The sequence below is a fragment of the Elaeis guineensis genome, chromosome 2 (genome assembly GCF_000442705.2).
Source record: "Elaeis guineensis isolate ETL-2024a chromosome 2, EG11, whole genome shotgun sequence".
NCBI classification, from domain to species: domain Eukaryota; kingdom Viridiplantae; phylum Streptophyta; class Magnoliopsida; order Arecales; family Arecaceae; genus Elaeis; species Elaeis guineensis.
Genome location: NC_025994.2, coordinates 116,757,847 through 116,782,548, shown reverse-complemented (window position 1 = coordinate 116,782,548; position 24,702 = coordinate 116,757,847). Strand labels below are relative to the sequence as shown.

Below are 24,702 nucleotides of genomic sequence, written 5' to 3'. Positions count from 1 at the left end.
CGTGGCCCACTTCAGCACTAGCCGAAAGCCGCCGCGAACGTCGGACAGTCTTTTCTCCCTCAAGCAGGGGGAAAACGAGATGCTCCGACACTTCGTGGCGCGATTCAACGCGGCCACGCTCGAGGTTCGGGACCTCAACGAAGACGTGGCTGTCTCAGCCATGAAGCGGGGCTTGAGGGCGTCCCGATTCACTTACTCCCTGGACAAAACCCTCCCCCGAACATACGCCGAGCTACTGGAGCGCGCATATAAGTATATGCGCGCGGATGAAGGGGCATCCGACCGACGTTTGGCCGAACCCAGAGGCCCGAAGGAGAAGCGGAGGAAAGGTCGGGAACCCGCCGAACCAAGCAGGCTCCCGACCGATAGTCGAGTCTCGCCACCCTGACGAATCCAAAAGTCACCCTGACGATGGAGTCCGAGACCGACGCATCGCAGGTATGACTCCTACGCCCCTCTCCCCGCTCCTCGTGCGCAGATCCTGATAGAGATCGAAGGAGCGGAGAATCTACGACGGCCTCGGCCTTTGAAGGCAAAAGGCTTCGACCAACATGGCCGATCGTCGATCGCCGAATCAACGGCTCGATCATCGATCGCCGAAACCGACGGCCTCGGCTTTTGAAGGCAAAAGGCTCCGACCAACATGGCCGATCGTCGATCGCCGAATCAACGGCTCGATCATCGATCACCGAAACCGACGGCCTCAGCCTTTGAAGGCAAAAGGCTCCGACCAACATGACCGATCGTCGATCGCCGAATCAACGGCTCGATCATCGATCACCGAAACCGACGGCCTCGGCCTTTGAAGGCAAAAGGCTTCGACCAACATGGCCGATCGTCGACCGCCGAATCAACGGCTCGATCATCGATCGCCGAAACCGACGGCCTCGGCCTTTGAAGGCAAAAGGCTCCGACCAACATGGCCGATCGTCGATCGTCGAATCAACGGCTCGATCATCGATCGCCGAAACCGACGGCCTCGGCCTTTGAAGGCAAAAGGCTTCGACCAACATGGCCGATCGTCGATCGCCGAATCAACGGCTCGATCATCGATCGTCGAAACTGACGGCCTCGGCCTTTGAAGGCAAAAGGCTCCGACCAACATGGCAAATCGTCGATCGCCGAATCAACGGCTCGATCATCGATCGCCGAAATGACGGCCTCGGCCTTTGAAGGCAAAAGGCTCCGACCAACATGGCCGATCGTCGATCGCCGAATCAACGGCTCGATCATCGATCGCCGAAACCGACGGCCTCGGCCTTTGAAGGCAAAAGGCTTCGACCAACATGGCCGATCGTCGACCGCCGAATCAACGGCTCGATCATCGATCGCCGAAATCGACGGCCTCGGCCTTTGAAGGCAAAAGGCTCCGACCAATATGGCCGATCGTCGATCGCCGAATCAACGGCTCGATCATCGATCGCCGAAACCGACGGCCTCGGCCTTTGAAGGCAAAAGGCTTCGACCAACATGGCCGATCGTCGATCGCCGAATCAACGGCTCGATCATCGATCGCCGAAACTGACGGCCTCGGCCTTTGAAGGCAAAAGGCTCCGACCAACATGGCCGATCGTCGATCGCCGAATCAACGGCTCGATCATCGATCGCCGAAATCGACGGCCTCGACCTCTGAAGGCAAAAGGCTCCGACCAACATGGCCGATCGTCGATCGCCGAATCAACGGCTCGATCACCGATCACCGAAATCGACGGCCTCGACCTCTGAAGGCAAAAGGCTTCGACCAACATGGCCGATCGTCAGTCGCCGAATCAACGGCTCGATCATCGATCGTCGAAACCGACGGCCTCGGCCTTTGAAGGCAAAAGGCTCCGACCAACATGGCCGATCGTCGATCGCCGAATCAACGGCTCGATCACCGATCGCCGAAATCGACGGCCTCGGCCTCTGAAGGCAAAGGGCTTCGACTAATGCGGCTGGCTAACTTGCAGACTTAGCTTCGACTAAGAAGGGCAAAACGCCAAGACGACCGCAGTCGCATTCGCGACATACCGATCTGGTCACGACCGATCGAAGGATATTCGGCTTGCCACCGTTTATCATACATCCCGACGCATACGTCCGACCAAGGGCTGGACAATGGATATTCGACTTGCCATCGTTATCCTATCCGAATACGTCGGATGCTACTCGACAACAGATTCTGCGGAATGATCGTGTCGACGAGCAACGTTCGAGGTTGGCCGACCTCCGACCCGACGTGCATGCTCGACCTACAGTCGGGACGACCGATATTGGATCGTTCGTTGATGTGATCGCCAGAGTCGGGGCAAGAAAAGACGGAAAACCACTCCTTTCGTCCGAAGCCGTCGCCCACGTGTTCACGCGAGCCAACACGACATCGGGCTCAGGAGTGGAGGGGGGCAACTGTTGGGGAATACCCACCGACCGACTTACGGTCGAAGGGGCTGACTGGCCGACCGACCGACTGGCCGACCCCGACGGCCGACCCTGACTGGCCGACCGACCGACTGGCCGACCCCGACGGACGACCCCGACGGACGACTGGCCGACCCCGACGGCCGACCCTGACTGGCCGACCGACCGACTGGCCGACCCCGACGAACGACTCCGACCGACCGACTGGCCGACTCCGGCCAGGAAGTCTGATGGCCGACCCCGACGGCCGACCCCGACTGGCCGACCCCGACGGCCGACCCTGACTGGCCGACCGACCGACTGGCCGACCCCGACGGACGACTGGCCGACTCCGACTGGCCGACCGACCGACTGGCCGACTCTGACCGACCGACTGGCCGACTCCGGCCAGGAAGTCTGATGGCCGACCCCGACGGCCGACCCCAACTGGCCGACCCCGACGGCCAACCCTGACTGGCCGACCGACCGACTGGCCGACCCCGACGGACGACTGGCCGACTCCGACTGGCCGACCGACCGACTGGCCGACTCCGACCGACCGACTGGCCGACTCCGGCCAGGAAGTCTGATGGCCGACTCTCGCAACATGATGCTCGCCGACCAATGGAGGGGCCCGACACCACTCAGCTGGCTACCGACTTTGGGTCGGTCGGCTCCTCCAACCACCGTACAGCCGCCAGACGTTGTCAGCTCTGACACGGACATGCGGCGCAGTTATCTAGGGACATGGTCCCGCCGAGAGCCGGGTCAACCCTGGTGATTGGACGGCCACACGGCGACATGACGTTTTTACGGTGGCTTTGACAGTCCACAGTGAGTTGACAGTTCCTCACTTGTCCGCGCCATTAATGACGGCGCCATACCTAGCTCCACTATATATACCGGGGAAGGCAACAGTGCAAAGGATCGATCCGCTCCGTCTCTCCCAAAAACGCAGGCTCGCTCCTCCCTCTCTCTCTCTCTCTCGAGCTCTCCGTCTGTATTTCACTGTTGCCCAGTCACCTCTCTGACTTGACCGTCGGAGGGTCCCCGCCGGAGCCGCCTCCGGTCAGTGCGGATTTCCTTTTGCAGGTGCACGCTTCCCGACGATCGGATGACGAAGCGATTGGCCGCAACAGAAGTTATGCATTTTGATTCTGATTTTAGATCCTCATTTTTCTAACTAAACATCCCTTTAGAACTTGAAAGCTTGAATCACCCATGAAAGAGCCCTTAAAATTCTCTCCCTTTGCGAGAGGTCAAAGATGATGAAACCATTGGGTTAGGAAACGTAACTGATGCATAGAGTTCGACATCCCAGTCCCTAACATGATGTGGTGAAACGGGTGTGAGGAGAGTCTACGAAACAACTGGAGAATATATAGCACTACATAAATAAAGGAAACCAAATGAAAACTTTTTTTTTTTTTTTTTTATAGAAATAATACAGGAAGGGAGACACTACCCTGCTTTGTTCAATTAAATATAAGGATACTTACGTAGCTGAAAATATGATAAAGGTAAAGCTGGCAAAATATCGTATAATTTCTCAATTTAATCCATATTTGATCTGTCATAAATAGATTTGGATTTAGGATAAATAGATTCAGCCATAATTATTAAAAATATGATAAAGATAAAGCTGACAAAATATAATATAGTTTTTCAATCCAATCCATATTTAATCTGTTATAAATAGATTTGGATTTAGGATAAATAGGTTCAGTCATAAATAGATTGATCTGTTTAACGAATTTAATATTCGGATCAGATTTGAATTTTAAACACTTAACAATTTTATTCATTTAATATTCAAAGTGAATTGAGTCAGATAATCTATTTAATCAATTTGACCTATTTAAGATTTATTTAATCTATTTAAAACTTGGTTAATCTATTATTATTCCATTTCACTTGACCTATTTAATCCATTAAAAATATACTTAACATATTTAATTTGTTTAACTTGATTTGATCCATTTAATAAATAAATTTTACGTATTTATTTATTTAATAAATAGATCATATTAAAATCTAAATTTTTGATTTATTTAATAAATAAATTTTATTTAAACTAATAAATTTTTAATCTAACTTGATTTTGATCAATCCAATTGCCGTCCCTAGTTGGTGGGATTAAAGAATGGAATCACCTTGAAGGATGTTGCAGTAGTTACGAGGAGTCTATTGCAATAACGGATAGAGAGCTCAGCCTCATCATGGTATCTCGGCGGTCCAATGCTTTGTGATTCTCGACAGCTGAACGGTTTGAAGTTTATGTGGAGAATAATATTAGCTGAATATTTCTTCCTCATAAAAATTTGGGAGATCTTGTAGATTCGCAGGCCATCTTCTAACGTATGCACGGGGAATGAGAAAACCATATTCTTGAAGCAAACAAAGTTGATAAAATCCTAATCACAATTATATGGTATAGGACTACTAGACCTGCGCGTAAGTGTACGAGTATTAATATTATTTCATATTTTGATGAACCAGGCCTTGATTTTGACGCTAGAGTTATTGACCTGAATTTATAAACCAATGTATAATATTATTTTTGTTTTTGAAAAATAAGTGCCAAATCAGCATGATGCAATACATATGAAATACTTTAGAGCGGTGCATAACTAACCTTAGAATATATGAATCCATAATCGCCCTGTAATCAGCTTTGATCAACACGCTCCAATTCACATTGACTTGAATGATGACTCAGATCAGTCATTTTGGACCCAAAAATTCTGAAGGCATAGATCATGTGAACCCAATCTAAACCTGTACAAAATCCAGAATCATAGTTCTCCACTTGCTAAAGTCCCTGTTCTCTCTCCTTCCTACTTCATGCAGCTCATTCACAAGCTCCTGTACTTGTTGATATTGGTCAGGCATTAACGGTCCAAAACACCTAATCTTCCAATCAGAACTATGGTTAGAAATCCTTGTATTGATATCACCCTAGCTTGCATCCTTCTTTACAGCAACCCGGTCCACTGAAATGAAGTCTGGACTCCTTAAATTTACTACTTGTAAATATAATATATAAATTATTTATTTTTATCTGTATATCTTTACAAATTTGCTATTTACATGCATAATTTTATAGATTATTTTATTTTACACATTTATTTATGTAAAAAAAGTTAATTTATAAATATATATTATAAGGTTATATGCATAATCTTAGATATTTATAGGAGTATATATCTAAAATAAATATAAAAAAAAAAATCATCAGGTATACCATGCTCTCCAACTCCATTTCAATTATCGTTGAGGCACTTTTCTCGAAAGGAAAAAAGAAATAAATATATAGTGCAAAAATTCAAATCCGACTCAACTGCTTGCTGACCGTTCTCCACGCATCATTATATGATGGGACCTGTCACTCATCTTAACCCTCTGATCTGACCCTCGATCAACCAGCTCCGCGGTACGTCTCGGTCACGGGTGTACCTGTCGTAGTAGTCCATGTAGCATCAGATCGGTGATGGCGTCCATCTGAGACGTCTGATTGTCATCATCCTCTGACACGTGTGGACACCAAACCACCAGAAAAGGACGTGCTTGGCTTTGCCGACACGTTCTCCACGACCCCCCCTCACGCATTTCCACGTACGGGTAGCGAACGACGAAACTCCAAGTGGGGAAGGAAAGAATTAAAACAATTTTTTTAAAGCAAATTAAAACTACTTTTTTTAAACAATGGACCAAAATAATGACGTTCGTCACGTTCCTATCAAATTAATTTTTTACATTTAACTCTATATTAAGTCATTCTTATTCTGCTTGATACTTTCCATATTTGTCTCAAAACCATAGCCGTTGGATCGGAACACCGCATCATATCAGAGAAGCATACGGTCTGATAGATCCATTGGATAAGAAAACGGCCCCGGCCAGAAGAATTAATTCAATACAAAGGAAATGAGGGATACGGTTACCGCTGGAGGTGGCCGAGTTTCCATGTAAGCGGCGCCATGACCCAGGGGAGGCGCACCAGGTTACCGTTGGGTGGCCTCGGGGTCGCCACGTGTCCTTTATCAGGACAACGCATGACCGGAAAAAGGAAAGCTTTTGTCTCCGCCTTCACTTCTCCAGCTCACCGAAACGCAACGGTAACCCTAAGCAGCCGCTCTATTTATACCGAGCCTCGGTCCTTGCCCTTTTTCAGTCCGCTGTCTTTGGATACTGGTAAATTTGCTCTTGTTTTCTCTTCTGTTTCTCTCCAGCTCTCAACCGCCCATCTCTGGTTCTGGTTTGGAGATAGGCATGGAGGCTTCGAAAAGCTCGGCTGGTTTTCTTCTTCTTCTCGGGGTGGTGATCGGTTTGGTGTCTTATTCCGAGGCTTATGTTTTCTATGTTGGTGGGAGAGATGGCTGGGGGATGAACCCTTCTGAGGATTATGGTCGTTGGGCTGGGAGGAATCGGTTTCAAGTTAATGACACCGTCGGTATGGATCTCTCCAGATCTTTCTCTTGCCATATTTCATTCTTATAACTGTTGATTTAGTACTGATAATCTTTGGATTGGTTGGTTAGTGTTTAAGTACAAGAAGGGAAACGACTCTGTTCTGGTGGTGAAGAAGGAGGACTATGATTCATGTAACTTTAGCAATCCAATACAGAGTTTTCACGACGGAAACACGGTGTTCAAGTTGGATCGATCGGGACCTTTCTACTTCATCAGCGGGACTGGTGACCGGTGCCAGAAAGGGGAGAAGCTAACCATAGTAGTGATGGCGCCCAGGAACAAGTCGCCAACCCAACCGCCGCCGTCTCTGCCTCCATCCCCCACTCCTTCGCCTAAACCCCCGACATCCTCCCCTGCTCCATCTCCATCAAGCCATGTTCCTTCCCTTTCTCCATCGCCTGGTTCTTCGCTTTCCCCTTCAGGAGCTCCATCTCCATCAAGCCATGTTCCTCCTTCTCCATCGCCTGGTTCTTCGCTTTCCCCTTCGGAAGCTCCTTCTCCGGGCTCCCCTGGCTCCAGACCAGGGGCAGTACCGGCACCTTCTCCCTCGGAAAATTCATCCACCAACTCTTCCTCCTCCTCTATTTTGAGTGGGGTTTCATTTGGACTAGTGGCGCTGCTCCTCGGTACTGCCTTGATCAATTGATTCCAAGTTCATGGTTTGTGTTGTTCTTCTTTGGTTGGATCTTGAGATTAGAATACACATCTGCGGATCATCTGTTTCTTAGTTTCTTTTTATTGTCGTTTGTTTGTGGATGTTTTATAATTGGTTGTTTCAAAATAAACGTATAGAAAGTAGTGGGATGCAGTGCAAATACGTTGCAAAATAAGAAGGTGCAGATGGTTATAATCGTTGTCTTTAACATTTTTTTTTTTTTGAGGTATTTCATCATTAATCATATGCATTTGTTCCTCTCCACCGCTTTTTATGTTTATCTTATTCCATATATGTATGAACCGTTGTGAACTGATAATTAATGGAAGAGGAAACGTGGCATTTGTCTTGTTTTGCGATGTTGATGCATTTGACACTGAAGGACAAATGTGTTGGGTTCTAATTGAATCGTCGGTTCCTATGATCTTAATAGCCATTGATTGCATTTGAATTTTTTTTTTAATGATTTTTAACGGATGAAACTAAAACAAGCTTTAATCTAATTAAATGACCGAGATATGTTGAACTATTGAGCTCCTACTTCTGAGTTCCTACATATGGAGTAAGCAGAAGAAGAAACCATATAATGTTTCTACCTAAAAAAAAAAAAAGAAAAAAGAAAAAAATGATGGCCAGTTATATTACTTAACTATAGGTATTAGGAATTTGAAGAAATTTAAACCCTTGTTGGCCATCTTCATCCGTGGAATAATGGAAGTCTTCGCTCCCACGGGCTACCGTTTGGACTGGGGAAAGGAGTATGGTTTGTCCCAGTCCAAGTAGCTGGGCCAACTGCCCATATGTTGAGTGGCTCAGTTTGTATGAGCCGTTGAAATCATGCTTTCCACGCCGGTGCGTGTCCGATACTCTGCTGCCTCCGTTACCAGACTCGAGGGAATAACCTGTACTGATTAAATTTTTTTTTTTATCACCACATCGAATCTGCGGAATTCGAGTGTTCAAACCTGGAGAATTCTTGCCATGGCTTTAATTTATCAGCAAACACAACGATTTTTCACTTGCGGCTTCATTAAAGCTTGTCTGAGTTTAGCTTCTTTTTTCTTTTTTTCTTTTTTTCTGAGACAAAAGTCATTAAATTTTTATATTCTCCGAGAGAGGAGGATGGGGCAACCGTTAGCTCAACAGGGAACTTTCTTTCAGCAGCAGCATGCTTCATAAGGTCAGCACGAATGCAAAATTGCATCAAGAAGTTTGAAATGATTTTGATGCACAAGGTAAGCACCCTATTCTGAAATCAAATTTTGGATGATATATTCTTGAATATTCGGGTTTGGATAATAATAGTACTGTTTTTCTTCTCTCTCTTGTTTTTTTTTTTTCTTTTTTTCTGAAATAGCTTTAATATGTCCCTTGACCTCTACTCCACATCGTTAGGTTGCTAGTATGCATACCGATATAGTTTGAGCAGCCCATAGAACTAAACAATTTTGTGGACAAGATAGGCTGGAACCTTCAAAACCAATTTTCCACTAATTTCAATATAAATATGGTTTTTTAATAACCATCTCTAGCACAAGCCCAATTATTGTTGGGGCTGGAAGTGGGCTCAAATTGGGCCATGGCCCATTGGGCTGGGCCAATTTTGAGTCAGGCTACAAGCTTAGCCTGACAAAATTAGAATTGGATTTGGGTTCAAAATTAGAGGCCGTATTAATTTGGGGCTGAGCCTGGGTACTTAGGTGGCCTAGCCCTAGCCCAAGCCCAACCCTAGTCGGTGCTCAAAGCCCACCTGGTATGTGGCTCAATCCCTTAAACATCTTCTTCAATAAGCTATGATTCTCTTCTAACATCTTTGAATGTCCGCCACTCCACCTTCACGACTCAATGTCTCCATCAGTCCACCATCTGTGTGGGTGGTTGTTGGCTCAAGCAAGCGAAGGCAAAATCCCATCTCCATTCACCATCTCCACCGTAATGGGAAACTCTTATCTTAGCCTTCGCCAATCTCATGGCCTCTGCCACCAGTTACCGATACCTACCCTACTCGCAACTCCTCCCCATGATCCCACATCCTCCATGTATGAACATAAGTCTGCTACCACTACATCTCCTCTTTGCCATAGATAGTCACCCCGACATCCTCAATGGAGTCTGGAGCCATCCAATTGCTTCCCTCCTGACTGGCCCAATAGGGTTTAGGTTGAGCCCAAGCTTGGGCTTCGGTAGAAGCATGACCTGATCTGCTTAGCCTATTTGTAGTCCTAATTATTGTTTTCAGTGAACCAATATAAGTACTTCCCAAAAAGAAAAAAAAAAAAAAACAAATATATTTTACAACACAATATATGATTATTAGATCCATTACGAATATACACTACAACCATCCATATATTTCTTCTTGAATGAATGATCACATACGTTGCACATATCAAGATTTTAACATTATGTTGTTGGAAATGATGCAAAGAAATCAACTTGTGATTTAGGTCAGATCAAATAGTTGCTAGCTTTAATTTCTGTCCGTGGTGCCCACCATCCATCAGCTTCTTTGCCAATATTCCTTGCTTTTTGGTCTAAACATAAAACTAATCATCATTGGGGAGTGACCCATATTTCATCTCGTTGGTATATTGATACAAGTAACATGACCAAAGTTGTACAAGGATCAGACCAAGTTGTGCAAGATCTGCAATTTTTAAATCATAGCTAGCCAACTCATATCTTTAGCATTTCACTCTCAGCCACCTCCAGACGGGCTCATAAACACATTAGGCATGACCTAATATGGTTCTATATGATGAAAAATCCGGACATCTAAGACATACTATAGCAGCCCCAGGGTATTCGAGATAGAAATATTCCGTCTGTGAATAGAGCTGAAAGCAATCACAAGCTCTATTTAGGAATAATTTAATCCATGAAGGCTGACACGAGTGATCATTGACACGCTGAACATGAACGAAGCAAGTTTGTGCGAAGTACGTCTGCACTCTTTGCGCACGCCTGAAAGCTTTTTAGGTGAGATTCGCACCGAGTTAGAACCCGGTTGGTTGAGATCCATTCAATTCATTTCCTCTACCATGTTGCTTTAAATGCTGGACAATAATGTCCGGGCTCCAGGCTTTGTTTATCACGTTCATAAGCTCGCTCCGCAAGGTATAATAAAAATCCAATGTTGAGGAGCTAATTGATCAGTTGTTTGGGTCATAATGTATCACAAGGTCACCATTCGTTAATTGAAGTAGATCTCCGTCGGGTCTAGAAATTTCTTCCATGACGCCATATATGTCCTCAACCTTAGTTTCCAGGACCAGTTGAAAGCTCTATGTAACCCTCCTTCGCATTCGCTATATTTAACATATTGCTAACGACTTTCAATTCGATGTGATGTTTGAAAGATCACAATACAGTGATTGAATTGTATCTTTTGTGGTTGAGCATTCTGAAGATTGGATCTGGAGATAAAATAGTACTGTAGATTTTATGGGATATTATGTATCTTGATCTTGTGGGTTGCTCTCATATCTAAGTAGTATAGTTATTTATTTATACAAAAAAATATAATTTTTATTTTTATCTACACCAAAAAAAAAAATCAAGCATTAGATACTGCTACGGTGGTGAGAAAACCAACCATACATATGTTGGGCATCGATAGAGATGGAAGCGTTAGATGAGTGATCCACTGTAGGCCTTCAAGATTCTCATGATTTATACCTTAAACAGTACTCAAGTATGTGGCACATGAATTGACTATTGATCTTACAAAAATAAAAAAACTCTAGATTGTATGAGTATATGTATATGCATATATTTCATATATATATATATATATATTTATAAAAAAAAAAAAAAAAAAAAAAAATATATATATATATTTGATAAATCTTAAGAAAAAAAAAATAAAAATAAATTAAATAATAATTTTTGATTTTTTTATTAGAACTGGATTTTACGAGTAGTATAGTACAAATTTGGCTTGTGAATTCAATGAACTAAAAGCATTATAGCACGGCTTATTTAAATTGATCATGAGCTAATATAATATTTATGATTAAATTTAAATATATTTAGATTAATAATTATAATGTATCAATCATGATTTCAAGATTAGTGAGGCTAAACAAAGGAGGAAAGAAAAGAAATAAAAAAATAAAAAAAAATGTATTTTGATTGTATCTTGCTTGTCAGTTCTTTTAGGCTTGTGATCTTGAACTGTAGTTTATATGTTTATAGCTCTTGGACCGTAGATACTACGCTTGTAGTGTTGGGTTTTACGACTTTGTTCCTAGCTTTGGCTCAAAAGATACCTCTTAAGGGAGAGAAATTTTTATCTCATATAAAGTAGATATCCTGGCTCACAATGGATGTGGGACTAAACTACTACAACAAATCCTTTCACAAAGCAGCTAGGTTCCATCCTTGAATTTATGTTGCTTCCGGCATTATATATTTTACCCACTCACATTGGTTCTGATTTCCATCCAGTAAATTTTACAGAACTTGTAAATATAATTATTTAATAAAATAAAAGAAAAATGCATCCAAAGTGGAGGAACGACTGGATGAGAGAGGGTCCTACTGAGCGTGCATGACGAAGAAAATTATAGGAAGTTTGGAACAAAATTTGGCCGAATAACTCGGGGTCGCTAAATTTTCGTTGGATTTTCCAAGTTCACTCTCAAAAGTTCAAATTCTTGCTCCTAGAAAATGGCATGCGTTCACCTTATGATCTTAATCAGAAGGATGGATCCATTTATGATCCATCTACGAAACCATCTTTTTGCCTTTTTTTTTTTTTTTCAAAGAAAAAAAATCTAGCCGTTAAGATTACTCGCTCCGCCTACCATGGCAATCTCCATGATAAATCTCAACAACCTTTGACCTTCGCTCTCTTATCTTTCTCCAATCTCCAAACCTAATCCATCAAAAGCAAAAAGAACTGGGCGCTCAATTTCATACGGCCACGTCCAAAACGATAACACATTCTTAACTCCATCCTCCTCCACTCTCTCCTCCCGTTGTCCCCTTCTTTCTCTTCTTCTAAAACAAAGGTTAAGCCATCCAATCCGTAACGCAACCCGTTAATAAAGCACAACAAAAACAAAGGATTAGGCTTACGACATTATATCCAATCCAAATGTCCCTTCGCCTTGTCTTCCTCCTCTTCATTCTGGCCATCGCCGACTCATCGTCGCTCGGCGACGAGGTCTCCACCGCGAGTCGGACTTGACCAACTTCTTTTCCGGTGGTGACGGGGAGCTTGAGAACTCGCGGACGTGCGATGGGTGCGTTGAGGAGGAAGAGGAGGTGGGGTGGATGGAGGCGGAGGTGAGACGGCGAGAGCTTGCTGCGTACCGAGGGAGGTTCATAAGCTACGGCGCGTTATCCAGGGACCGCGTGCCATGCAGCAGGCGAGGCAACTCGTACTACAACTGCCAGCAGCACCAGCGCGCCAACCCCTACAGGCGTGGCTGCAGCATCATCACCCAGTGTGCCAGGATTTTCAATTAATTAGGATCCAGTTTTTAGTGGAAGGGAGATTTGAAAATGGAGATTCAAAAAAAAAAAAAAAAAAAAAAAAAAAAAAGTGAAAAGAGTTCGAAAGAGAGAGAGAGTGGTAGTATGGATGTTTTCTGGTTTACGTTTTTGTCTTTTGCTTCATTATATCTCTTCTTTGTGATTGGTATATAGTTTTCTTCTGGAGTTTCATTTTCTCCCTTGTTTGTAATTGGTAGTCTTTCTCTGAAGTTTCATTGTATATGCAGTGGTGTTCTCTTCCTAAGATGTGGCATTATCTCTTCTTGTTGGGGCTTTGCACTTTTTTTTTTTTTTTTTTGTGTGTGTTAGGAAAACCAGGTTGCTTCTTTGCATTAAATTCTAAAAGTAATTCAAGAAATAGTACATATATAGCTAAGCAATTGAGGAGAGTCAGAAATCGAAATCTGACATTTTTGTTGTTGACACCCCATATTTGGAAGGATGTCCGCAACTTGGTTATCTTATTGGATTATATGACACTACATGTTTGAAATTAGAGAAAATTATCTCTTGATTGTACTTCTATGGACCGTTCTGGGTATTGGAAATGGACTTATCTATACAAATTTATGCTATGGATTAAACATGAAATGGTCATCAATTAAAATCGCGGGCGAAGAATAAAAATGTAGGACATAAAATGACAATATGCTAAATGACCATTTTTGATAAAAGAACGTTGATCTAACATCAGGAGTCTTCGCATGCAAATGCAAGCAAAAATTTATCTCGTTATTACATCTTGTTATGTAAGCTCAATTAATGCAATTTTTTCTTTTTAAGAAGAACAATTAATGTGATGTCCTCTAGTGCAAAAGCTTGTTCCATATTTTGCTTAAAGCTCTCTGAGATAATGGACAATCCCTACATCAGCTATCGACCAAGGGTTTGTCGAACCTCATAGCGTCTTTGTTAATCTTCAAACATATACTGAAGTGGGAGTCTCTATCAAGTAGCAGACTCTCTCTTCCATACTTCAATCGTTTCAATTGTTCTCGAGACCACCTTATCTTGTTACCAATCACTTCTGGGACATAACCACATAAAAGCATATATTCCTTGATGCAATGCGACAAGTATGGGAATAGGGTTTTACTTTCCCTTTCTTTACAGGAAAAATTTTCTTGCCATCCAGACTAGATGTTTAGCCAAAATTGCCTCCAATATGGACTGAGTTTAACACTTTAACTAGATTGTAGCAGGCGCACATGTGAAGCATTTGATGAATATTTTTAATTATCCTAGCAGTCAAGTTATTTAATTGCGACAAATTTGATATATTTAATTTTTTTATTGCTTACATTCTTTTTTAAAGAGTGCCATAAAGAGTTTATTTACTCTACTGAAGATTATTAGAGATGATAAATGCCACACCACAACTTCAGTGAAGTGCATACAACGGATAAACGGGATTAGAGGAACTCGTGAATTTGTTGCAAAATAGATTGTGGAGTTGTTAGGTTAGCAATTTTGAGCTCGACGAACCTTTCATATGCAATTTACGAGCACCCCAATGCTGTGTCAATTCTTATCAACTATTCACTGTATTACTTTAATATACAGAAACTAATATAATCTGAGTTAGGCTTTCCCTGACTCATTTTCATCAAAAAAAAAACAAGCACCCCAATGCATTTTCGATTACAGATATATTGGATATCCCAACTAGCTAGATATCTTGAGATGGTTTTTTGATACTTGAAGAACTAGATCAGATAAACGAGTGCGTGACCAGATTTATTAAAACAAGAGATACGGTGTATACTGTTGCAGTGTAAGATATACCGTTGGGACTCACGGTTCTTTGAACCTCCAATGCAGGTCCAATAGGAGTCTCAAGTCTGGTTATGATTTAGTAAGAGATACAGTGTTGAAAATATGGTGTTTCAGGACGTCACAGTTGAGAAAAACTGCTGGTCAAACTTATTTGGCAACGTAAGTATGCATGCTTCACACACAGTCTTAAGGCTGTTACTATTGGAATGATAGTAAGCAGAAAAGGTACTACAAAACGTATTAAGCTTGATCAATATGTTGAATTCTGCTCAAGTTTAAAAGTAGCGACCGTTACAAAATTATATCAATGGTTATATATAAATGTCTCCAATTAAGTCAACATCGGTCAACAATAGGAAATTATTTTAAAGAAATAGTTATTTCTATTGTTAGTTTTGTTTACCAACTTGATGAAATTTGGGAGAAGATTGAAGTTAAGAATGAAATAAAAAATTGGAGAAGAATGTAAATTTAGAATTCTTCCTTTTTTTTTCTTAGTATATAAGGTCTCTTATGCGTGAGGCTATCACATCCTATAAAAATTTATACATCAATATATAAATTACTATAACAATATGAGCCCAACTATATATGAGGCCATACATGAACCCAACATACAACTAAACCAAAATATCAATTACTTAGAAATTAATAGGAATAAATATTATATTTTAACACTCTCCTTTAATGGTTGTTCTTGAATGCCCATTAGATCTCTAAAGTAAATGAATTCTCTTTGGGTAATGCTTTGGTGAAGATATCCACCACTTGGTCTTAAGTCCTCACATATTTCATTTCAACTTTCTTTTCTTCTACCGTATCTTTTATGAAATGATACTGATTTTGATATGCTTGGTGCGGCTATGGTAGATAAGATTTTTTGTCATAGAGATGGTAGACTTATTGTTATAAAATAGTGTAGTGGCTTCTTCTTGCTTCTCATTCATATCTTCTTGTATTCTTTTTAACTAAATTATTTATTATGCTGCTAAAATTGCTGAGATATATTCGGCTTTCGTGGATGATAATTTCACAAAATCTTGCTTCTTTGATGCCCAAGAAATGACATCGGATTTAAAAGAAAATGTATAGCCTGATGTGCTCTTTATATCATCAATACTTTCGATCTAATTATTATCACGAGATCCAAGTAACTTCACATTATCATTTATACTTCTTTCATACATGATGCCATAATTTTTGGTGCTTTTGATGTATCTTAAGACTCTTTTTACGGCTCCAAAGTGAACCTTACTTGGCTTTTGCATAAATCTAACAAATAAACTTGATGCAAACATTATGTCCGGTCTTGTAGTTGTGAGATACAATAAGCTTCCAACAATGCTTCTATATAGTGGTATATTAGCTTCACGACTTCTATCTTCTTTCATGAATTTCTCATTTACCATCAAGAATGTCGCCACAATATTGTAATTCTCCATTTTGAACTTTTTAAAAATACTTTCTACATATTTTTTTTGACAAATAAAAATACCATCTTCTCTTAGCTTGATTTCAATTCTCAAAAAGTAACAGAGCAAACCTTGCTTCTTCACATAAAGTGTTGTTTCACTTAGACTTCTTTGAAAATCTTTTTCATTGAAGTAGGTATCAATTTGAAAATATCATGTTCGGGGTGCTTGCTTCAACCTATACAATGCTTTCTTTAACTTGTACACTTTATTTTCTTGACCTTTGATGATAAAGTCTTGAGGTTATTCTATATAAATTTTCTCCTCCAATATTCTATTCAAGAATACCGACTTTACATCAAGTTGGTGTAGTTTCCAACCTTTGTGTACCGTCATAAAAATGAGAGTTCTAGTTGTATCATATCGAGCAACCGGTGTAAAAGTTTCTTGATAATCAATCTCGGATAGTTGAAAGTATCCTTTTGCCACCAATCTTGCTTTGTATCTTTGAATAGATCCATCTGGATTGTGTTTTGTCTTGTAGATCCACTTCAAGTCAATGACTTCTTTGTCATTTGATTTCTTCACTAGCTTTCAAGTTGTGTTCTTCTTAATCACATTAATTTCTTCTTGCATTATCTTGTTCCACACTTCTTCATGTATAGCTTCTTCATAAGTTTTGAGCTCAATCATGTAAAAGTTATAAGTGGCATAAATGTTACTTTAACTTCTCATTCTTGTGGTATTAAAATTTAGAGATGAGCTTGAGCTTGAAGTTGGTGATGGACTTACATTTGGAGAAGTTTGTGGTGAATCTTCATCCTTATTTTCTTCATTTTGAGCAACATGAATTTCTTCATCAAGAGTAACAATATTTTCTTCAACTTTCTTTTCCTTCTAATCCCAAGTAGCCTTCTTATTAAAGAGAATATCTCTTTTAATGATTACCTTATTGTGTTTCAAGCTAAAAAATCTATAGCATTTTAATTTAAAATTATAGCCAACAAAGATGTATTTTTCACTTACTTTATCAAGTTTGTGCCTCCTCTCCTTTGGAATATGTGCATAGCATATACATCCAAAGACTTTGAAATGCTTCACCAAAAGTTTTCTACTGGATCAAGCTTCAAATGGTATCTTATCTTGAAGAGTTTTTATTGGATATCTATTCATCAAGTACATCGCCGTATACACCACTTCCGTCCAAAAAAAATTTAGAAGACATTTGTCTTTGAGCATAGATCTATTCATCTCAAAAATAGTACGATCCTTTCTTTTAACAATTTCATTTTGTTCCGATGTATAGCCAACTGTCAATTATCTTTACAAACCAACATCTTCACAAAATTTTTTAAATTTATTTGAGTTGTATTCACCACCTCAATCACTTCTTAGCACCTTGATGTAGTGCTCACTTTATTTTTTCACAAGATTTTTGAACTTTTTGAAGATGGTGAATACCTCAGATTTGTGTCTCAAAAAGTATACTTATATCATTCTTGAGTAGTCATCAATCAAGATAATAAAATAGATGTTACCGACATGAGTAGGAGTTTTCATAGGTCCATATATATTGGTGTGAACAAGCTCCAACGGTGCTTTGGCTCTCCATGCATGCTCTTTTGGAAATATCTTTTGGTATTGTTTTTCAAGTGCACATCCTTCACAAATTATTTTCTTGTCTTGTATTGCCGGTAGACCATATACCATATTTTTTTGACGTAAACTTCTCAAGCTTTAAAAGTTTAGGTGCCCATACTTTTTGTGCCATAGCCATGACTCATCATTCATCTCCATCTTCCATGCAACATTCTTTGCATAGTGCAAAATGAAGGAAATTTTTTTTTTTTTTATGTTGATATTTGTCATAAGTTATTTTTTTTCTTCTTTGTCATATATTTTGCATCCATTATCTTCAAAGTGCACCATGTGTCCATGTTCAATTACTTATCCAACACTTAAAAGATTTTGTGTCAAGTCCAGAACAAGTAGAACATCATAGATAAACTTCTTTTCTTTCTTTGTGTCTATTGCAATTATCTCTTTGCCTCTTGTTTGGACTAGTGCACCATTTTTTATTTTGACTTGTGAGATTAAAGAAGTATCAATGTCAACAAAGATGAACTTGTCACCGGTCATATGGTTGCTATATCCACTATCAAGGTACCACACATCCTTTCTTTATTTTTTCACGACTTAACATATGTAGAATGATTTTTGGCAGCCTTCATTTTCTTCGGAGAAGTGTGCTTGCTCACTTATTTGGTATCTACAATCTTTTTAAATATGGTCAAACCTTTTGCAATTATAACATTAGGATTTTCCCATAAATCGATAATTTTTTTCAACATGAGAAGATCTTTTATATATGTTGCATCTGGATTGAGTACTCTCATCATTTTGACTTCTTAAAAAGTATTTAATCCCTTTCTTCTTCCTCTTCTTCTCATATTTCTTTCTCTTCCTCTATTTTGGTTTTCACCTCTGGATAACTCTCCTTTAACTTGTGCAAGATTAGACAGTTATCTTTAAGAATTTTTATCAAACACCTGGAGCTTAGATTGAAAGGCACTTTCTAATGAAGATTTTTTATGCTTAAACAATCTTTGCTCATAAGTTTCAAGAAATCCCATCAGGTCATGAACACTTAAAGTAAAAAGTTCTTTAGATTCTTCTACAGTAGTAACTATAGTATCAAACTTTAGAGGCAAACTAGCCAAAATTTTTTCATATATTCTTTGCTCGGTGATGATTTCATCATAGCTCTTCATTTGATTAACAATCTCTCCATGATTTTGAAGAAGTAATCCTTCAAACTCTCATTTTCTTACATTCTCAAATTATCTAATTCTCTTCTTAAAGTTTGATAGTTTTCACCTTGGTGTTTTTTTGAAATTCCTCTTGCCAGATATCCCATGCCTCCTTTGATTTGACGGCTCTAATAATTTTTGAAAAAATCTTGTCGGACATCGCTTATTGGATAAAAAAGAGGGCTTTGGCATCCTTCTTTTTGTAGTCTTTCAATTACTCTCTTTATTGGTTGGTTGGAGTGGATGGTTCTTAATACCCACTCTCCACGAAATTCCAAATCTCTTGTGAAACAAAGAGAGTCTTCATCTTGATACTCTAATAATCATAATTTTTTTTATCAAAAATATGAATAGAAGGTTGATTGATGCTCATACCCATATTATTTGAATTTATCATGGAGATTTTCTTGAATGGTACTTTCTTTCCTACTTGTTGTCTTCAAACTCAAATTTTATTAATCTTTTTTACTTTGATACAACTTTTTTTAGCTTTGTTTACCAACTTGATGAAATTTGGGAAAAGATTGAAGTTGAGAATGAAATGAAAAATTGGGGAAGAATGTAGATTTAGAATTTTTTTCTTCTTTTTTCTCAGTACATAAGATCTCTTATGCGTGAGACTATCATATTTTATAAAAATTCATACATCAATTGTTGGAGAATACCCACCGACCGACCGACCAACAGACGGAGGGACCGACCGACCGACTGACGACCGGAGGGACCGACCGACAGGCGGAGGGACTGACCGACCGACCGACAGGCGGAGGGACCGACCGACCGACCGACTGACGGCCGGAGGGACCGACCGGCAGACGCCATCACCGACCAATTAACGGCCCCCCAACCGACTGAGGATGTGTCGGTCGGGCATACTTTTTTCGACCGACTGGACCTGGAAGCCTGATGGCCGACTCACGTAAGACTCGCCGACCAACGGAGGGGCCCGACGTCGCTCAGCTGGCCACCGACCTAGGGTCGGTCGACTCCTTCGATCGTCGTATAGCCGCCAGAGCTTGTCAGTTCTGACAGCGACATGCGGCACTGCCACCTAGGGGCACTGTCCCGCCTAGGGCATTGTCAACCCTAGTGATCTGACAGCCCCACGGCGACATGACACTTTTACGGTGACTCTGACAGTCTACAGTGAGTTGATAATTTCTCAATTGTCCGCGCCATTAATGACGGCGCCATACCGTGCTCCACTATATAAATCGGGGAAGGCAACAGTGCAGGGGACCTCCACTTCTCGACTTTGAAACCACAGGCTTGCTTCTCTCTCTCTCTCCCTCTCGATTGAGCTCTCTGTCTTCATTTTACTGTTGCCCAGTCACCTCTCTGACTTGACCGTCGGAGGGTCCCCGCCGGAGCCGCCTCCGGTCAGTGTGGACTTCCTTTTTTGCAGGCGCTCGTTCCCCGGCGATCAGGCGACGAGGGGATTGGCCGCAACAGATTGGCGCGCCAGGAAGCGGAGACGATGACGAAGACAAGAGCCCAACGATCGAGGATCACCGGGTCAGCGAGGCGCTCTTCCCGTCGAAAAAAGGCATCCCCGCCACCATCGGCGGCGGAGCCTAGCTCTCCACACCCCGCGGTGACCACGGAGGCGCAGATCGCGGCCATCGTACGGTAGATGACCATACTGACGGACGCGGTCAAAAGCCTCCAGCAACAACCGGCGGCCCGTCCGATGTCCTCCAGGAGCAGCCGCCGACGCCCGCGTCGATCCCCGTCGCCTCCGCGCGAGCGCCCACAACAGCGCTCCCACGGAGAGCAGGAGGGACGGCCATGGCGCGATGACCGACGGTCCCAGCAGTCCTCTCCTTCTCTGCTGGAACAGGCAAGGAATGAGAAGCGACCACGAACGCCGTCCGCCTCTCCCTCGAAATCTTCCAGAGACTCCACTCCTGGGGTCTCCCAGCACCGACGGACGGATGACTACGAGCGCCGGTTCGATGAAATCGACCGCCGGCTCGCGCAGTTGCAGGTGGACGGCCAGAAGTCTTCGAATGACGTCGACTTCCAGACCATCCAGTCTCTCTCCCGACTAGTTCTCGACGAACCGATTCCCAGTCGGTTCAAGATGCCGCACGTGGAGCCATACGACGGTTCCACCGACCCGATCGACCACCTTGAGAGCTACAAAGCTCTCATGACGATCCAAGGGGCAACCGACGCTCTTTTTTGCATCGACTTCCCCGCCACACTCCGCAAGGCTGCCAGGGCCTGGTATTCCGATCTTCGATCGGGAAGCATCCACTCCTTCGGACAGCTCGAGCACTCTTTCGTGGCCCACTCAGCACCAGCCGGAAGCCGCCGCGAACGTCGGACAGCCTTTTCTCCCTCAAACAGGGGGAGAATGAGACGCTCCGACACTTCGTGGTGCGATTCAACACGGCCACGCTTGAGGTCCGGGACCTCAACGAAGACATGGCTATCTCAGCAATGAAACGGGGGCTGAGGGCGTCCCGATTTACCTACTCTCTGGACAAGACCCTCCTCCGAACGTACGTCGAGCTGCTGGAGCGCGCATACAAGTACATGCACGCGGATGAAGGAGCTTCCGACCGACGCTTGGCCGAGCCCAGAGGCCCGAAGGAGAAGCGGAGGAAGGGTCGGGAACCCGCCGAACCCAGCAGGCCCCCGACCAATAGTCGGGTCTCGCCACCCCGACGAATCCAAAAGTCACCCCGACAACAGACTCCAAGGCCGACACACCCCAGGTATGATTCCTACACTCCTCTCTCCGCTCCTCGTGCACAGATTCTAATAGAGATCGAGGGGGAAGAATACCTGCGACGGCCTCCGCCACTGAAGGCAAAAGGCCTCGACCGTCGGAAGTACTGTCGATTTCACCGAGGCCACGGCCACAACACCGAGCACTGCATCCAGCTTAAGGATGAGATCGAAGCTCTCATCCGTCGGGGGTATCTCGGTAAATTTTGGAAGAACCCGCCGACCCAACCAGTTGCCGATCGACGACCCCGGCCGACTGAAGAAGCGGCGACTAATCAGCCGACGGCCGGAGTCATCAATATGATCTCCAAGTGGCTGGGCCCGGGGACGTCCGCGGGAGGGGAGCCGACGAAAAAGTCGCGCCCGGACGACGTAATCACTTTTGGGGGGAAGATGTTCGGGGCATCCAAACTCCCCACGACGATGCTGTTGTTGTTTCGGCAACAATAGCAAATTATGATGTAAAAAGAATTTTTGTTGATAATGGAAGTTCGACAAATGTTTTATTTTACTCGACCTTCTCCTGGATGCAACTGTCAACCGACCGACTTAAGAGGGTCTCCACGCCCTTGATCGGCTTTGCCGGGGATGCTGTCACGACGGAAGGAGAAATTACCCAGCCTGTGACGGTCGGCACCGAACCACGGCAAAGCACGGTCCGCTTAACTTTTGCGGTCGTCCAAGTACCTTCGGCCTACAACGCCATACTTGGACAACCCGGACTAAACGCCCTCAAGGCGATCGTCTCAACGTACCATCTTCTCGTTCGGTTTCCGACCAAAAATGGGGTCAGGGAGATGCGCGGGGATCAACAGCTCACTCGACGATGCTTCCAGATCTCCGCTCAAAGCGACGAGCTGAGGGGCTCCCTGACGATCGACAAACTGGACCAACGGGAGGAGGAAGAACGAGGTTCGCCGGCCGAGCAGCTCGTGTCGGTCCCGATAGCAAAAAATCCTGACGGAAGGTTTGGGTCGGATCTCAATTATCCGACCCCGAACGACGACGATTGACGGAGCTGCTGACGGCCAACACCGACATATTTGCTTGGTCGGCAGCGGATATGTCGGGCATCCCCCCAGAGACAATAACCCACCGACTCAACATCGATCCGACGATGAGGCCGGTGAGGCAGAAGAAAAGGTCCTTCGCTCCAGAGAGACAAAGGGCCATCGACGAAGAAGTGGACAAGCTACTCGAAGCGGGCTTCATCCGAGAATCCACGTATCCCGATTGGCTCGCCAATATTGTCATGGTCAAAAAAGCCAACGGAAAGTGGAGGATCTGCATCAACTACACCGACCTGAACCGAGCCTGCCCAAAAGATAGCTTTTCACTCCCAAAGATCGACCAGCTGGTGGACGCGACGTCCGGATTTTGACTGCTCAGCTTCATGGATGCCTTCGTCGGATACAATCAGATCCGGATGGCGTCTGAAGACGAGGAGCACACAGCCTTCGTGACTCCCAAGGGCCTCTACTGTTATCGGTGATGCCCTTCGGACTGAAGAACACCGACGCCACCTACCAGCGACTCGTCAATAAGGTCTTTAAAGACCAGATCGGGTGCAACATGGAGGTGTACGTGGACGACATGCTGGTGAAAAGTGCGCAGATCCCGGATCATGTTCGGGATCTCGAGGAGACCTTTCGCACTCTACGACGACATCGAATGAAGCTCAACCCGACCAAGTGCGCTTTTGGCGTGACCTCAGGGAAGTTCCTCGGGTTCCTCATTTCTCAGAGAGGGATTGAGGCCAACCCTGAGAAAATAAAGGCGATCCTCGACATGCGTCATCCGAACACCAAGAAGAAGGTCCAATAGCTGAACGGAAAAATCGACGCTCTTAGCCGATTCATTTCTCGATCAGCTGAAAGGTGCCTCCCATTTTTCAAAATTTTGCACCAGACAAATGGTTTTTCTTGGTCGGATGAGTGCCAACGGGCCTTCGAAGACCTGAAGAAGTACTTGGCTTCCCCGCCGCTGCTCGTAAAGCCGCAGGTCGGGGAGACCTTGTATCTCTACTTGGCCACATCTTCTGAGGCGGTCAGTTCGGTGCTCATCCGAGAAAATGAGAACCGAACCCATCAGCCTATCTACTACATCAGCAAGGTGCTCCACGGCGCCGAAGCCAGATATTCGGAGATGAAAAAGATAATTTTCACCCTGACCGTCTCCGCACAATGACTCCGTCCATACTTCCAGGCTCATGCCATAGTGGTTCTCACCAACCAGCCCCTGAGGGCGATATTACGCCGACCGGATACGTCTGGACGACTGACAAAGTGGGCGATGAAGCTCAGCGAGTTCGACATTCAGTTCCGACCGCGGCCTGCCTTGAAGGCTCAGGTCTTGGCCGACTTCATCGCCGAGTGCCCGACAACCGACCAAGGGTCGGGAGCTGAAGACCCGGGATGAGACGCGGACTCCGAGCCAGATCCGGTCTCCACCTGGGTACTGCACATCGACGGAGCTTCAAACGCTCAGGGGAGCGGGGCCGGGCTCCTGCTCACAAATTCGGATGGGGTGGTCACCGAGTACGCCCTCCGATTCGACTTCAAGGCCTCTAACAACTAAGCCGAATATGAAGCACTCCTCACTGGCTTGAGGATGGCGAGGGAACTGGGCATCGACAGCCTCCGGACATTCTCCGACTCTCAGCTGATCGTGGGGCAGGTCAAGGGCGAATTCGAGGCACGAGATCCGACCATGGTCAAATACCTTCAGAAAGTGAAGGACCTCGTGGCACGCCTCAGGTATTTTGAAATTTTTCACATCCCTAGGTCGGAGAACGCCCGTGCCGACGCACTCTCCAGACTGGCGACTTCGGCTTTCAACTCTCTAGGTCGGACATTCGTGGAGAACCTCGAGCAGCCGAGCATCGATCGGGTTGAAGAAGTACAGCAGCTAACGGCCGAACCAAGCTGGATGGACCCGATCGTTCGATATTTGACCGAACGGG

At 43.9% G+C, this 24,702-nt stretch overlaps 1 protein-coding gene across 1 annotated transcript; it reads left to right on the top strand.

Moving 5' to 3' along the window:
- The first annotated feature begins 6,538 nt into the window (after nucleotides 1–6,538).
- On the top strand, nucleotides 6,539–7,699 carry LOC105041028 (early nodulin-like protein 14). The gene is made up of 2 exons (XM_010917822.4): nucleotides 6,539–6,829; nucleotides 6,918–7,699. Exons 1-2 carry the CDS (start codon nucleotides 6,649–6,651, stop codon nucleotides 7,493–7,495), a joined length of 759 nt encoding a protein of 252 aa, XP_010916124.2. The 5' UTR covers nucleotides 6,539–6,648; the 3' UTR covers nucleotides 7,496–7,699.
- Nucleotides 7,700–24,702: the final 17,003 nt, after the last annotated feature.

Coding starts and splice junctions, on each gene's coding strand:
- LOC105041028 (XM_010917822.4), top strand. CDS start 6,649: ATGGAGGCTTCGAAAAGCTCGGCTGGTTTTCTTCTTCTTCTCGGGGTG. Junction 6,830..6,917: donor TCAAGTTAATGACACCGTCG/GTATGGATCTCT, acceptor TTGGTTGGTTAG/TGTTTAAGTACAAGAAGGGA.